Source organism: Siphateles boraxobius, unplaced genomic scaffold (assembly GCF_051911475.1).
Source record: "Siphateles boraxobius isolate OS27281-9 unplaced genomic scaffold, OSU_SipBor_1 30, whole genome shotgun sequence".
Taxonomy (NCBI): Eukaryota; Metazoa; Chordata; class Actinopteri; order Cypriniformes; family Leuciscidae; genus Siphateles; species Siphateles boraxobius.
Window position 1 is genome coordinate 3,182,729 of NW_027508920.1, and position 15,082 is coordinate 3,197,810.

General features: G+C 37.3%; 1 protein-coding gene across 5 annotated transcripts in view; it reads left to right on the forward strand.

Annotated features, from left to right (window-relative positions):
- tcf25 (TCF25 ribosome quality control complex subunit) overlaps positions 1-15,082 on the forward strand; it is a 189,558-nt gene that overhangs the window by 159,128 nt on the left and 15,348 nt on the right. For 3 of the 5 annotated variants that reach the window (XM_077248130.1, XM_077248134.1, XM_077248133.1), the window contains one exon: positions 7,152-7,227. The exons of the other annotated variants lie outside the window; for them this stretch is intronic. In XM_077248130.1, the coding sequence (XP_077104245.1) occupies positions 7,152-7,227 (76 nt within the window). The remainder of the gene's footprint in view (positions 1-7,151; positions 7,228-15,082) is intronic. 5 annotated transcript variants of the gene reach the window in all.

Genomic DNA, 15,082 nt, shown 5'->3' on the forward strand with positions numbered 1-15,082 from the left:
GAGAGGGAGGTCACATGTGGACTGTCTCTAATAAGGCCTGGAAAAGATCCTCCCCTAAGGGTTGAACTCGACCAATCAGAAAGGTGACATGTCTGAGAGGGAAAGTGGCTCTTAGTTGATTTACGGATCTTTGTTCCTAGCATGATTATACCTTCATTAATGCTCAGATAGCTATAACACATCCACACTGCATTCTAGAAGAAGGTGATGTACATCAAAGTGTGAGTCATTAAATGAGGATTAATTAGGTAGGAGGCGTGATACAGGTGAGGTTACATTGATTGTTAGTTGGTCGTATACCAGGATACATACCATAATATATACCTAATAGTACACGAGACAGTAAACCATTTACACTGTTTCTTTCACAGTTTTATGCATGTTCATTTATAGATCAGTTAGTCTATGATTAATGCAACAAAGTCTGTTTTAAAGAGGGTTTCTGTTTCATAGTCTCTCTCTTGAGTATGTGGCCACATTCCTCGGAGGTCGTAAAATCTCCTTATCATGCCCTGTAACATGACACTGTTTCTGCCCTTGTGTTTGTTCATTTGGGCTGTGTGAGGAGTTTCATAAACCTTTGTATATAATGAATAATTAGTATGTGTCTGATTGGTCCTTGCCCTACACCGTATTTGAGAGTGAACTGACATCAATATAACAACTCGGCTCGTTGCAGGTAACTTGCGTCTAGTGGTCCGGGCTAACAGAGCTGAAACACACGCAGTGAGTCGTCGGTTGATTGCAACAATGAACTCGGCTTTATTACTCACAGCGGTACACATTCACGGGCATACAAGGCACTTTTCTTGCTAGCATTCAACTGGGGCACAGCCTGCATCATTATGTTCGCACCGTAAACTTAAGACTGCATTTTCTCCGCCTCCGCTATACTTTTTTTGTTTACGCTCCCATCATCCACCTGCCCCACTACGTCACACATACGCATTTTTCCCCACAAACCTTAAAGGGGAAGCAGAGATGACAACACTACCCTATTTGAAATAACAGCCATTTCGAGCCGCGCCTTTTTGTTTTCCGTTGTTTATATATATATATATATATATATATATATATATATATATATATATATATGTGTTTATATATATATATATATATATATATATAAATATATATATATAAATTTAATTACCATTTGTGCATTTCAGTCATTGCGCCTTGTCACCAAAACTGAGTCCCAAAAGTCCGCGTAAGAAGCATAACTGTAGGTACGCTCACACCGCCGCCGACTTGAGCGGTAAAGAAGCTCTGGCCGCCCTGTCGAGGACGCTTGTCAAAAAGTACAGGGAAGCTTGTTGACGCTTGTTGAAGCTTGTTGACGCTTTGGCCGCTCTGACGTAGCAGCATTATGTGCGAGAGAAGAGAAGTGTCACAACATGAAATGTAAACAGAAAAACAAGCAATACATTGACACTAGAAACCTTTTATAATGACAGCATTTTTATATTGCCTATTCCGCATCTCAACGCACGTATAAAGCTTGCCACAAAGAACCGGCAAAAGTAAGGATAATGCATTAAACATTTGAGTTGTTTATTAATAAACTAGTGTTTTCAGTCAGTTTTCGGTTCATTTATGAGACGCGCTCCAGTTTACGCGCCGGCGCCTCCGTGTCCTAATTAGCCTATATTGATTTGCTTCTTATTTATTAATAAGAAGATACAATTTATAAAAAACGATATTCATTTAAAACAAAACTTAATAAGTGGTCAAAATTATGTCTGACCCATTCCAAATGTTTTCCGATAGCCTATATAGGGCATCTTATGATCCTATCTTACTCATCTCATGCGATTCCCTTTTCATATAACCAGCATAGATGAAATAAAAAAATAACATTATATTATTTAAACATATATATGAAAAGTATTTTAACTTAAGTAAAAAAGTAAATAAGTTTTTTAACTTATATTTAAACGTCACACCGCTCAGCTTTATCTACTCACATGCTCTGGTGTGTGGCCTATACATGCATGCAAAAATAATATGAAACACACAACCATGAATGTTGAAAATATTTTTCAATATTTATTTAAAAAAAATATTGCTCATTGTGCAATTATTTCCCTCCTATTTAAAAATATAATAAATCATCAGCACGCACTTAACCGACTCACCGGAGACACCAACTATCCCAGCTATTTTATCCCATGCCTCGATCAAAAATACAACAAATGAAAGTGTTTATCTGTATTTCCGACTGATGAGAACTATGCATATATACATTCATAAATCAGTCAATTTTGTATTTTATTATGAGATATTTTATTCTAATGTGATCAGTGACTCAAGCACTGATGGACCAAAGAGCGCGCATTTCGACATTTGCAGTAAAAACTTGAAAAATAAATTCTCCGAAAATGCATTTAATACCAATATATTAAAACTAGGGCTGGGAAAGTTAAAGCGTTAATCTCTGCGATTAATTTGACATGTTTAACGCATTAAAATAAATTAACGCAATTGACGCAAGCCAATCGCGTCCATTTTAATAACTTCCTGTTGCGACAGATGAGTGTGCTAACTGAGCCAAATCACACAATTTTTTTACAGTCTATGGTGCATATGTGTGTAGAGGTAAGTGGTGCTTTTTGTTTCTGTTTTTTGTGTGTGTGTGTGTTTAGGGCTGTCACTTTTTATTCGATATTCGAATATGCATTCGAACATGACGTGAAATATCCATAATCAAACTATAAATAAACTATCCGGTTTTTAAAGTGTCATGATGATTAGACCGTTTGTTTTTTATTTTATTGTTTGCCATCTCATTCAGGAGCGGGCGCTCTAAACGTATTGTAGCGTCTGCCCATGACCAAATCAAGCGAATAATAGCTATAGCCTCCCTGTTTTGAAAATGGAAGATAACGCACAGAACTGAGCCAGCCTGAGCGCACAATTACGACCCCAACTCACCTTAGAAGTAGTGTCTGGAAATATTTTGGATTCTACACCGTAGATACCACTTCTCTCAACATTGACACGCAAAAAATACCTGTGTGTGCCAGGCACATCTGTGCAATCAGAAATCTAATTGTCTCTGTATGTGTTCTGACTTTTTGTGTGTGCCACTGTATAATTAATAACAATTTACTGACATAATACAACCGTCAGCACATGTTCTGATGGCACGCATAGCACGCAAGTACCTGTCCACACCTGCAACCACAGTGCCTTGTGAGAGGTTGTTCTCACTCTCAGGCCACATCGTCCAAAAGAAGAGAGCTTCCTTGTCTCCTGATAATGTAAACAAACTGGTCTGTCTTAGTTGCTGGCTCAATGCAAAAGAGTAGGCAAAATGTTGTGGTAAAATATGTAACATTCTCCTTGTGTTATTCGTACTGCAAAGGCTGTTGACATTTGGTGCATAAAAAAAAAATGTTTTTGCTTGGATTAAGTTCTAACCATTTTGATGATCTTGTTAGTTTAAACTTACACTTTAACATTTTGTTTAATTATATTGTCGGTGGATATGAAGAAATTGCTTTTGGCTTATTGCCTTACTTTATAAGATGATTCAGGAGTTCTGATCAAATTCAACTTACACTTATATACACTTTGTTTTATAAAGTTGAACTTTATGGGAATTACCCATACTAGTTCCCAGGAGGGACTGTCTACAGTTCATAAGATCATTGTAATAAAATGTTCTGTTTAAAATATACTTCATTGTGTAAATGTATCATTTTTTAACGAATAAGTATTGATAACAAGCTTTGGGAAAAAATGCGATTAATTGCGATTAATCACAGCAAGTTGTGTGATTAATTAGTAAATTTTTTCTAATAAATTCCTGGCCCTAATTAAAACGTCTGTTTATATACTCCATTAATAAAGGAATCCAGACATTCGAAAAATATCAGTCCACATCAGTGATGCGCGGGTTGATCCAAAATGAGCGGGTGCCTGCGGTCACCCGCGGTTAAGAGTCATCCAAAAATATTTTTAATGATATTCGGGTCGCGGTCGGTCGGGTCGTTTGAAATAAAGATTCCAATTAAACCTTTGCAATTTATATAGCCTGGTACTAGACACAATTTTCTATGAAATACATAGGCCTACACTTTATTGGCTGAATAACTGGCACGAAGATGACGCACGAGCTCAGTATGCCTGTTCGTGGTCAGTCACTAGCCGCGTGTGGTGTCCAAGTTTGTAAATAAAGACTAAATGGCAGCATCTGATATATTTGTATAGCGATTTATTCAGGAGTGCCGTGAGGCATGATTTTGGCCTCTGTGCTCGCGCTGGCCAGTGGAAAAGCGGCTAATGGGTGAAGATGGCATGAAGAAGACTGTATGCGACATGGACGTATGCGCATTAGGCTACTCTATTTGTTCTGTGTTTTCTTTCTAACCAGTTAGGCTATGTTTATGTGGTATTTTTCATGTTTTCATCACGCAATCATGTTTTTGATGCGGTGGTGACGCGTTCACGTAACAACATGATGAGGGTGTCGGCGGCGCTGCCGCTAAGCACCTAAAAGCTGTCACAAAGAACCGGCAAAAGCAATGAATGATTATGAAAATGTCAAATATAGCAAGGAGACATTTTAATTGTTTATTAATAAAGATGAAGTTGACGTTGCTGCCTCGCGATCTTCGCAGTAGGGAATGCGCCAGAGAGAAATGCACATTTCATACAGATAGGCTAAGCAGAGAGCAGTCCGTTTTCTTTCGTTTTGAATTGTTCTGTTTACAAATTAGACATTTCAATATAGATTGAAATATATTTTTCAGGTCTGTGAAGTAGGCTACCTTATACGCTGAGTTTCGGTTAATTTATGAGACGTGCTCACGCAGGCGCCTCCGTGTCGTGATCTATTGTCTGCTATATTTACTTCTTATTTATTAAATTCAGGCAATTGGTTGATGAAACATTGATTAAAATTAAGATACAATTAGTACAAATCGAAATTCACTTTAAAGAAAGGCTTTGTGTCTTCTGTTTGAGGTGAAAGAACTCTCTGTGAAAGTTTTAAAACAGTCTTTTAGTGCCGCTTCAGAGCGGTCGCGTCCGTAACAGAGAACTGTCACGTCCTTACATTGTATTTTCCTCATAAATGCGAACATGAAAAATAAAATAAAATGAATATTTTATGTTCTGTGGAAAGCCAACCCTTCTTCATCCGGTGGGTAGTATTACTTTTGATTTGCACAGTGTAATTCACAGAATTACAAAAAAATATTTTGCCTCCTAAAAGTTAAAAAAAAAAATGTATCACACGTGTATTTCCCTCATATTAAATATAAAACGCATGTGTAGACTGATATTTTTCTAATGTCTGGACTCCATTAAGGGGTAGCCTATGGATAAACAGACGTTTCAATATATTGGTATGCTATTAAATGCATTTTCTGAAAATTAATATTTCAAGTTTTGACTGCAAATGTCACGTCTATAACGCTGGAATTCCCCAATTTTAAATAATTTATCCTCAACTAGTTTTGTGGTGTAGGTCTACGTATTTTATAATGTTAACTTTAAAATTCAAATAATATTAATAGTAATTTAAAGATGTGGAAGCATTGGATCTGGAATGGAAGGATAACTCTTGGAGTTGGAATGGGTGTGTCGCGATTCTGCAGGTTCGTGGATCTTAGTGTTTCATATTGCATATCGTTACAGCCTTAGAATGTTAAGTTCTACTATTGTATATCTATTTTGGTGAAAGTAACTCAAAAGTAATACAGGATAATGTAACGCATTGCAATTCTGAGACCGTATATTGTAAGGTAATTAATTACTTTTAAATAACAGTAACAAGTAATGTATAATGTATTACAGTTTGGAAGTAACTTGCACAACACTGACTACTTTTTAAAAAATGCGGGTCGTGTACAATATTTTCTTCTTTTTTTTGAGGTCCGAGTTGCAGGCGGTTAGTTGGAAACGTCGGTCAGGTGCGGGTTGTTTATACATTGACCCGCACATCACTGGTCCACATGCGTTTTATATTTAATATGAGGGAAATAGACATGCATGCTACTAGACTAACGTCACTCATAAATCATGAAATTTCACACATCCACCATCTCTTGAGTTTTATTAAAAATCTTTCACTTTTAGGTAGCAAAATATTTTTTAGTAATTCTGTCAATTACACTAAGGTTTCATTGAAGGTAAATTGGAGCGGCCACACTGAGCTTGTCATAACGCCCACAGACGTGAAGTGAACGAGACAGAGGCTGTCCGGTAGCCTACTATCTGAAATTGTTAACTCTGTGGCGATGCATGTGCACCTTGTGAGCGCTCGAACCCAAACTCTGTGACCTCGCGCCAAATGTTTTTATTGGTTTATTAAGTACAAACAGGCGAGTAATGAAAAATTGAGTGTTAGGGATTTGTTCACTTCACACAAACATATCTTGGAATGAGATGGCTAACTGTAGTAGCGTTTAGTCCACTGTCTATAATAGCCTAATTTAGAGATCACTTTTTTTTTTTTTATTTACAGACTACCGACAACTTTGATCGGTTAACGTTGATACGGCAGCGAAAAACACAGCGTCTCCACGTCATGGCGGCAACAATAATACAATGAGAATAAAAGTTACGCCGCCTTTCTTTGCGTATACATTTGGACGGTGTTATCAAGCTCTGCCCCCACAGACTGACGTAGATTTGTGGGAGTGTGTTTGAATTAAGCGTTTAAGGAAGGCGTGGCTGAGCCTTGACTTTTACAAAGAATCTCTCTTTGCGTTCGAGTCTTTGAGCTTTATAACTGCACATCTTATGCATACACAAACAGCTGCATAACACACTAAAGAAAAAGGAAAGCAAGAAATCCCATCATATGACCCCTTTAAATTGACAGACTTAAATAATTTCCACTCATTTACTTTTTAAGAGAACTTTTTGAATAACTGATTTTTTTTTATTGGCTCTTAATCACAACACTGTTGTGAAAAAGGGTCTGAATAATTTCTGAAGGAACTGTAGATCAATCTATACTCCATAATGACAAAGCAAAACCTAGATATATAACTTTGCAAATGTTTAAAAAAAAATGAAATAGTGAACTGAAATAATCTAACATATTCTAACAACATTGCTTCCTAGTAAATGAAACATATCAGGTTTGACCAACAATTAAAAAAGGGATGATAATAATAAAAAAACTTTGTTTTCAGGCAGAACATGGGGGCCTCAAATGAAAGCACATTGTCTTTGTTTTTCCGTTCACTGCTACCAAACTTCAACCTGCAGGTGAGTGAATGTGCCACGGTATGTCCAAGCTCAATTTACTTCTGTTTACAATATACAAATATATATATAAGAGAATATTCAGGTGGTGTCTCATGTTCATTGTCACACATTGTCACAAAAGTGTATAAACATTAGTGAGCATTAGTGAACATTAGTTGCGTCATGTGACGCAACATGGCGGAGTAGTCGTATTTCTGTGAAGCTGTAGTGGAACCAGAGGTCGTGTTAAAATAAAAATGACGGATAAAAATAGGTTTTTGATGGAATTTTTACGATCAGTGCAAGATAGGGGTGTAAAGGTTCTCGGTATAAGGTTTATAAGGTCAAGGTTTAATTATTTATAAAGCACATTTACAAGCAGTCAATACTGCCCCAAAGTGCTGTACAAGTACAAGAAAATAACAAAATAAAACACAATAAATTATCAAAAACATTTAGAAACAACTATTTAAAAAAAAAATTATATAAAGTATAAATAAATAAAATGTATATTATTCAGGTATAAAATCGAACCGTACCGTTCTCGACCTATGGTTCGGCACCTTAAATCTGATGACACATCTATAATATGGTTTGTTGGTTAAACAGACAGTTCCTCTAGTGTATGTTTCTGTTGATGGATTATTTCTGTCCAATAATACATTACAATAGCGATAAGCCAAAAAAGGTCAAAATGGTCACTCACACAGAAAGCTTGCGCGCTGTGAGAAGATGTGTGTTTGTGCACTCATCTGAAGTGCGTACACGTCTCAGACAGTGCGCAAATATGGATCTCTCTTTCAATTCTTGTGCTTGAACAGACATATTAACCAAAAAATGATGGCAACATGCCTGTCTTGAGTATCCTAGCAGACATAGTCTGTTATGCCTTAAGTGAACTTATACAGTCGAGAGACAAAGCATCTGTAACAGTATCAATATTTTGGATCTGTGCATTGTCACAGCAGCAGGGACAGCAGCCTAATATTCCTGCTGTCTGTGTTTTTAATGGTAATCAAACAAAATACAAGGATGCTCCTGATTGAATAGCTTTTGTAACTTTAATAAAGATTCATTTTCAATTTATACAGTCAAATATGCAATGTTATTTTACATTTGATTACTTTATTCAATTTCTGTACGTAAAAACTAATGTTAGACCTACCTAAAAAGCACTGTTTATTTTATTTGTATCTATGCTCTATTGTATTTATTTGTGCTGTTGCTTGTAGTTAGATTATTTGTTCTTATTTTCTTCATTTGTATTTGACAGTTGTCCTTTTTTCCCGTGAACCTAAAACTGATACAAACCGAAGCGTGAGCAATTTGAACCTTTACACCCCTAGTGCAAAATCTAACGCAACTTTGGGTGGAACCCTTTGAATTTAACTTTTTTCAGTTGAATAGTTTTCCGTAGTCTGTGATAATTTGGGCGTGGTAGATGCAAGGTATGTCAGAAAAAAAGGCTCAATCTAAATTGCACGCTCAGAAGATGAAAACAATCTAAATGACGACTCCTGTGCATACACCTAAATTGGCGTATGTATTGTTTAACCACTGGCAAAATGGACACGCTAGTTAAGCGTATTACTTCAGAAGTCCTCGCAGGAGTAAACAAAGCACTTGAAAACAAAATTCATCCATCGTGTCGTGGAGATGGAAAACCACATTCCTGGATCTGAGTTATCTATATCCACAATCTAAGACAGTTACCAGAGATAATGCAGATCTGGTCAACATGACGGTGACCCTTGGGTCCCGAGGGCAAAGAAAGTACTTACCATGTTCTGTTTCTTAAATCCTGGCTGCCCAGCTTGCTGAATATTAACTTTAAGCATGACCAGATCAAAATAGAACGCACTCACAGCATCTTGATGCACCAACCTACCCCAGGTGAGAGGCCCTGCACTGTGATCCTAAAACTTCATAACTTTCAGGATAAAGTCTGCATCTTACAAGTTGCTCAAGCTGCTGGAAAGCTACTGTAAAAGCAATATACCATCTTCATCTACAAGGATTTCTCAGCTGTGATCATTAGGAAAAGGAAGGGACTGGGCTTTGCCATGATCTATCTGGCAGTCCTCAGAGTGCAGTATGAAGTTGCCAAGTTCTTCAAACAGCCGAATGACAAGGAGGATTTTTTTTGTCTAACCTGCCTGCCTAAACTTCCATCCACCAGACTGATACATCCCGTCCTGAAGTGGCTGAATGACTTTAAAACTAGGCCAAGATTTTTCAAAGGGACCTGAATGTTTTCCATGTAAGGAAGTTTGATTGTTCAGTGTAAATAAGGTATGAACTTTTACCAACTTCACATTAGTGGTGTCCAGTTTTGTGATGGCTAGTTAGATGGGACTGATTAGTTTTTTTTTCTGTTTCATTTCCTAAAATCTCCTCTTCTCATATTACTTGTGCTGACAGCCAGGAACTGTATTATCTTTTGTTTTGGAAGGGTTACATGCTGGCGATGGTAAGAGATGATTAGATGAGATGTTAAGAGACTTTCTTGACTTAATCGTATCTTGTCTTAAGTCTGATTAAATATATTTTTAAAACACTAAAAGGTTTAACTGCTATAACTGGGCTTACCGTTGTTGCCGGCTTTTCTAATATCTATGACTGCACGACTGTTATTGAAATCGCTTTTGAAAGTGCTTTTGCATACTCTGCATATAGGTGGTGACCATACATTTTACAGTATAAGATGAATGTCAATGGCACTCTGGATCTGTTGCGCATCAAATCTTCCGCCATCGTCTTGTCAGTCATCTCACCTTACTCTTGTCACGTGATAAGTGAAATCTGATACTTGCTGCACTTTGCTGTGACTGCAGCTTGTGGTGTATAGAGCAGAGCAGATGCTTTCAGTTTATAATTGTAGCGCCCATTGTCCAAATTGACTAAATGGTTTTTATTTCTATAAAAAAAGCAAAACGACAGTGGGGGCGGTGCCACAGTGGGCAGGTAGTGTAATCGTGTACGGCCGAACACCATGTAACACCGACTACTGCAGCAAGCCTAGGGTGTAGTCATTTCGTTAGATGCCGAGAAGGCATTCGATTGGGTTGGGTGGCCTTTTTTTTTTTTGGTGGATTGATTAAATTTGGGAAATACTTTGGTTAACCTGGTCAATTTTATATACACTCCTGACTTCTAGCATACAAATTATTATTTTACCCTTAGGGCACTATCTGGATTTGTGTCATAGGTGATTACATTTGATCAGATTGCTACAAATTAAAATATTGATAGGAAACACTTTTTACATATCACCAAATACATAACTTTGTTTCAAAAAAGTTAAAGGATCATCCAGGTGGCCTTAGCCTGTCCACAAGAAAGAAACGGCTAAACAAACTTATCTTCTCAATCAGAAATCGATTATGTATGAATTATGTAGGGTATCTGGCTAAATCATGAGTCGTTCATCTGAACACAGGAGGCAAAGTACGCATTAGGCTCCGGCCAGTCTGCAATAGATGATTCGACAATTTTATGGCACCCAGAGGTTTAACAGGCAACAAGACACCGAGCTTCACAGAGATGTGTTATCACCCAACTACACCCCCCCCCCCACCCCCCCACCCCCCACCCCCCTTTGGCAAGGAAGAACTCTGGGTGAAGACACACACACATGAAACTTTCATTAACTTCATCATATAAAGACTTTACCGAAATATATTTGATATGTTATGTTCGTCCGATTGCCCAGGTCCTATGAAGGTATCTGGGAATGTAAAAGTAGTTGTAGCGTCTGGACCAATCACACACACACAGAGTGTTGGTTTTGCCTAGTGAATATCCTGTTACAATAGATAAGGATTTTTACGACCTCTAAAAGGGAACTCCTGAGAGATGTGACACTCACTTAATTCTCCTGAGGAGAAATAAACCCTGTTAATCTTATATATTATATATATATATATATATATATATATATATATATATATATATATAAACCACTTGAGAAATGTATAAACATGTATCTAATTTTCACATCTAATGATTTTCCTTCAGATGTTGTTTTAGCCTTTGTTTTCTTGTAAACTCTAATAGGTTAATGTTTTAGAGTCTGCATACAAATATGTGAAGCATATTTGGTCTCTATAGATTCCAATCTTCGTTCACCATTTGTTAATTTACATTACATTTTGTTTACTTTGTGACACATGGGTATTATAAGAATCTTGAAGATTCTTTCTCTTAAACACCCAATGAAATTACTGATTCAAATGTGCTGTCTTGAACATAAAGAGTCATAAAATCTCCCTCCAAAGGGACCAATTCGGATTGGCTCACATACCCCCAGAAGGCGTGACATCTTCACCCTTTTAAATGACTGATCTCTCTCATTCACTCTCTCTTACTTCATGCATCACCATGTAACTGCTTCGTGTCCCCCTCCAGGGATCTTTTCCTTTGTTTCTTTACGTTTTTATTTTCCATTTTCGAATTCTCCTTTGTTCATTTCCACCGACGAGTGAAATGAACTTAGCCTGAATCATCAACCGGCAACTTCACATTCAAAATCGCTGCACTTGGCTCGCTCTGGAAGAACGAGTGAACACGTGATGCCCCCAGGACCGAGACACACACACCTTCTTCATATCAGCCACACAAAAGAGCTATATATATATATATATGTGCAAGTATTTCGTTTACTAAGCTTTCATAGCAGTAAGATTTGTTTACCGCCGTTTAGGGTGATGTTGATTTCTTGTGGTCTCTCAGAGGGTTTTGTCCAGCTGAATTTTGCAAAACTGTGATCCTTACTGATCTCTCTCTTACCTTCTCCTCTCTTCTCATCATCATGTAACTGCTCCGCGTGATCCCCCTCCGGGGATCCTTTCTTTTGTTTAAGTTTTATTTTTCCTTTCTACTTTATTCATTTCCTCAGACGAGTAAGTGAACTCAGCCTGAATCGTTTCTTTGGTAATTTTACGTCCGAGACCTTTAAACCTTCGTTCGAAAGTGCGCGCTCCGGACCCATCCGCAAGCCACGTGACTCTTCCACGGAACACAGCCACATGCCTTCGAAGCAGCCACACAACGAGCCAGTGCATATATATATATATTCTTATCGGGCTTTAAGAGCATTAAGATGTTTCCCCGTGTGTCTCTCAAAGGTTTTAAGGTCTGTAATTTGCCACTGATCCTTCCAGATTCTCTCTCTCTCATTCTGTCTCTATGCTCATACAAGCCCCTTTAATGTTATACGATCCAAAGCTACGTGCTTTACAAATTTATTGATAGCCTTCTTAAAGAATCGTTATAGAACAGGAAGGCTGTTCCTTCTGGCCAGAGGAATAGCTTCTCCTGAAAGTCTATATAGTAGGATCATTTTGTGAGGTTTGATTGAGATCAAATGATCAGGTTTTTGCTGGACAAAAAGATGATTCGGTCACAAATTAATCCCCTTAAAGATTATCCCGACGATCGATCTATGATAGGCACAATTGATATATTAAATATTTAATTATAATCCGTTTTGATTAAGTATTGATATACAATTGAGCTAATTTTAACCTGTCTGTAAAATATAGTCTACATATGCAATTAATTATAATCCTTTGTGTTAATTGCTTAAGTACATATAATATGAATGCAGAGGCAGGGAAATATTATCCCTTTTTGGGAGATTTAACATGTATGATTACCTGGCTAAAACCCGTATGAATGATTATTAATTGAAAAATTACTAATTTTGATTACATATCCCCAAAGCCTGACCCAGGTTCCTTACAATTATGTAAAACCGGCCATCTTTTCGAGTATATTATTAAACATAGTTGGTTATGTCTTAAATAAACGTAAATGGTTGAGAAATTATAAATATAAAAATATAGCTGCAAGCAGCAATTAACGGGGTTCAAACATTTAAGACTTTCATGCCTACTATGCTGTTGGCCTCTTGTCTGAACTGAATTGTAGGTCTGAAACCATAAAATATCCCTGATGGAGAATACACAAATGATATAAATCTATAGTACCAGTGCTCCCTAATTTAAAAAAAAGATAATGGTTTTAAACATTTGTTTATCAGCCAATGCTAGATAATCATAAAGATTAGATTAAAAAGATGTATTGTCCCTCTTGTGGACAGCAGCAGTAGTATTAGTATTAAAGGCTTCATCTTCAGTTGAATTGATAGTTTAGAATTTACTGTGAGCCCTCTGAGCATCAGAAATCCATTAACCTGGCATCTTTCTTCAAAATCAGTTGTTCTCCATATCTACACAGTTTTGTGAAGTTTCTACTTTGTGCACACAATATATAGACATATTACTCACAATGGGCCATACCAGAAATATATAAAAAATTGTATCTGCTGAACGGTTACATTGATCGAAATTCTTTTGACAACTTTTTGCCATAAGGGTCCCTAGATGATGCATTGGAAGTTTCGAACAAATCCGACAAACGGCCTATGAGGAGTTCGAAAAAGTAAAGTTTTCAAATTATCTCAATTAGTTAACAAATGATTTGATTGACAGCAGTGGCAAAGTTGTTTAGTATGAGGAGATCTATCAAATGAGGGATGTGTGGATGTGAGAAACACCAGGTGATTACAGAGCCATAAAATTCGTTAGCGCCATCTAGTGGCCGATTCCTTTCAAAATTCGGACAGACCTCTAGAACCATGAGTCGAACATGCCCACCGTGTTTTGTTCCGATAGGCCTCGGTTAACCTTGTCTAATAGGTGCTCAAAATTCACTGGCTAATGGCGGCCATGTTTTTTGAGATACGCCAATGTCCTCGTAGAAAGACGTGGGACCCTGGACAAAGACACCGCATGCTAATTTACAAGTCAATTGGACTAACGGTTGCGTAGTTATAGCTGTTTTATGCCTTTTTCGTATTATAGCACCACAGGTGAATCACTGCAGATTTTTTTGTGTGACCACAGAATGAGCTCGTACATGAGTAGAACAAGTTTGGTGAAAATATCTAGATGCTTTCAAGAGTTATAGCCATTTTAGTGAAAGTGGTCCTGCCTACTTCAAACGTTTTGGCGTCCCATCGCGAGCGTGAATCACCGATCGTAATTCTTTTGACAACATTTAGCCATGAGGGTCCCTAGATGATGCATATCAAGTTTCGAGTGAATCTGACAAACAAATGGCCTATGAGGAGTATGAAAAAGTAGATTTTTCGGAAAATTTAAAATGGTGGGAAAATTTGCATACCGGAAATGAAATCGGAGATATACATTTTGTTTGTCTGAACTCAAGGTTATATAAGACACTTGATGGTGGACACTTGGTGTAGGAGTTAATATAGGTTTTAATATACAATTACAATAAGTTAGCACTTCGTGCTTGAACCCCTAATAACTCCGGTTCGCATTGACCAGTTTTATGGAAGCGATAAAAAAAAATCTTTATTATGAATGTTTAAGGCCAGACAGATAGTTTATTGAGGTCAATTTGTAGAGAAAGGCTACACGCCTACACACATATATATTCAAATGTGCATACCTATAGACTAAACTTGAATATGCATGTGCACGCCGTTGGAGTTTTCCCATATTCACGTTTTTTTAAGTTTGCACGAAGAACTTTATTTTTTTTATTTTATTTTTTTATTATTAAACACCTGCACCTTCAAGGTTTGCGTTTTTCGAGCCAACAGGCACTGTTGTCGTGCAAATGAGCAGGCCAGAGCGCATTAAGGGTTTTCTGTTAGAACGGTGTCGTGTAAGCGGCCTCTAAGTTAATAACTCCACTCCATAGATAGACACTCCACTAGGTGGCACTTTTAAGGGCAGCCGCATGAATTTTGAGCTGCTCAGCAACCTGTCTTTTTGAGTCACGGAAGTGGATCAATCAAAACTAACTTTAGCTGGACAATAAATTTATTCTAGAGCTGCTGTAA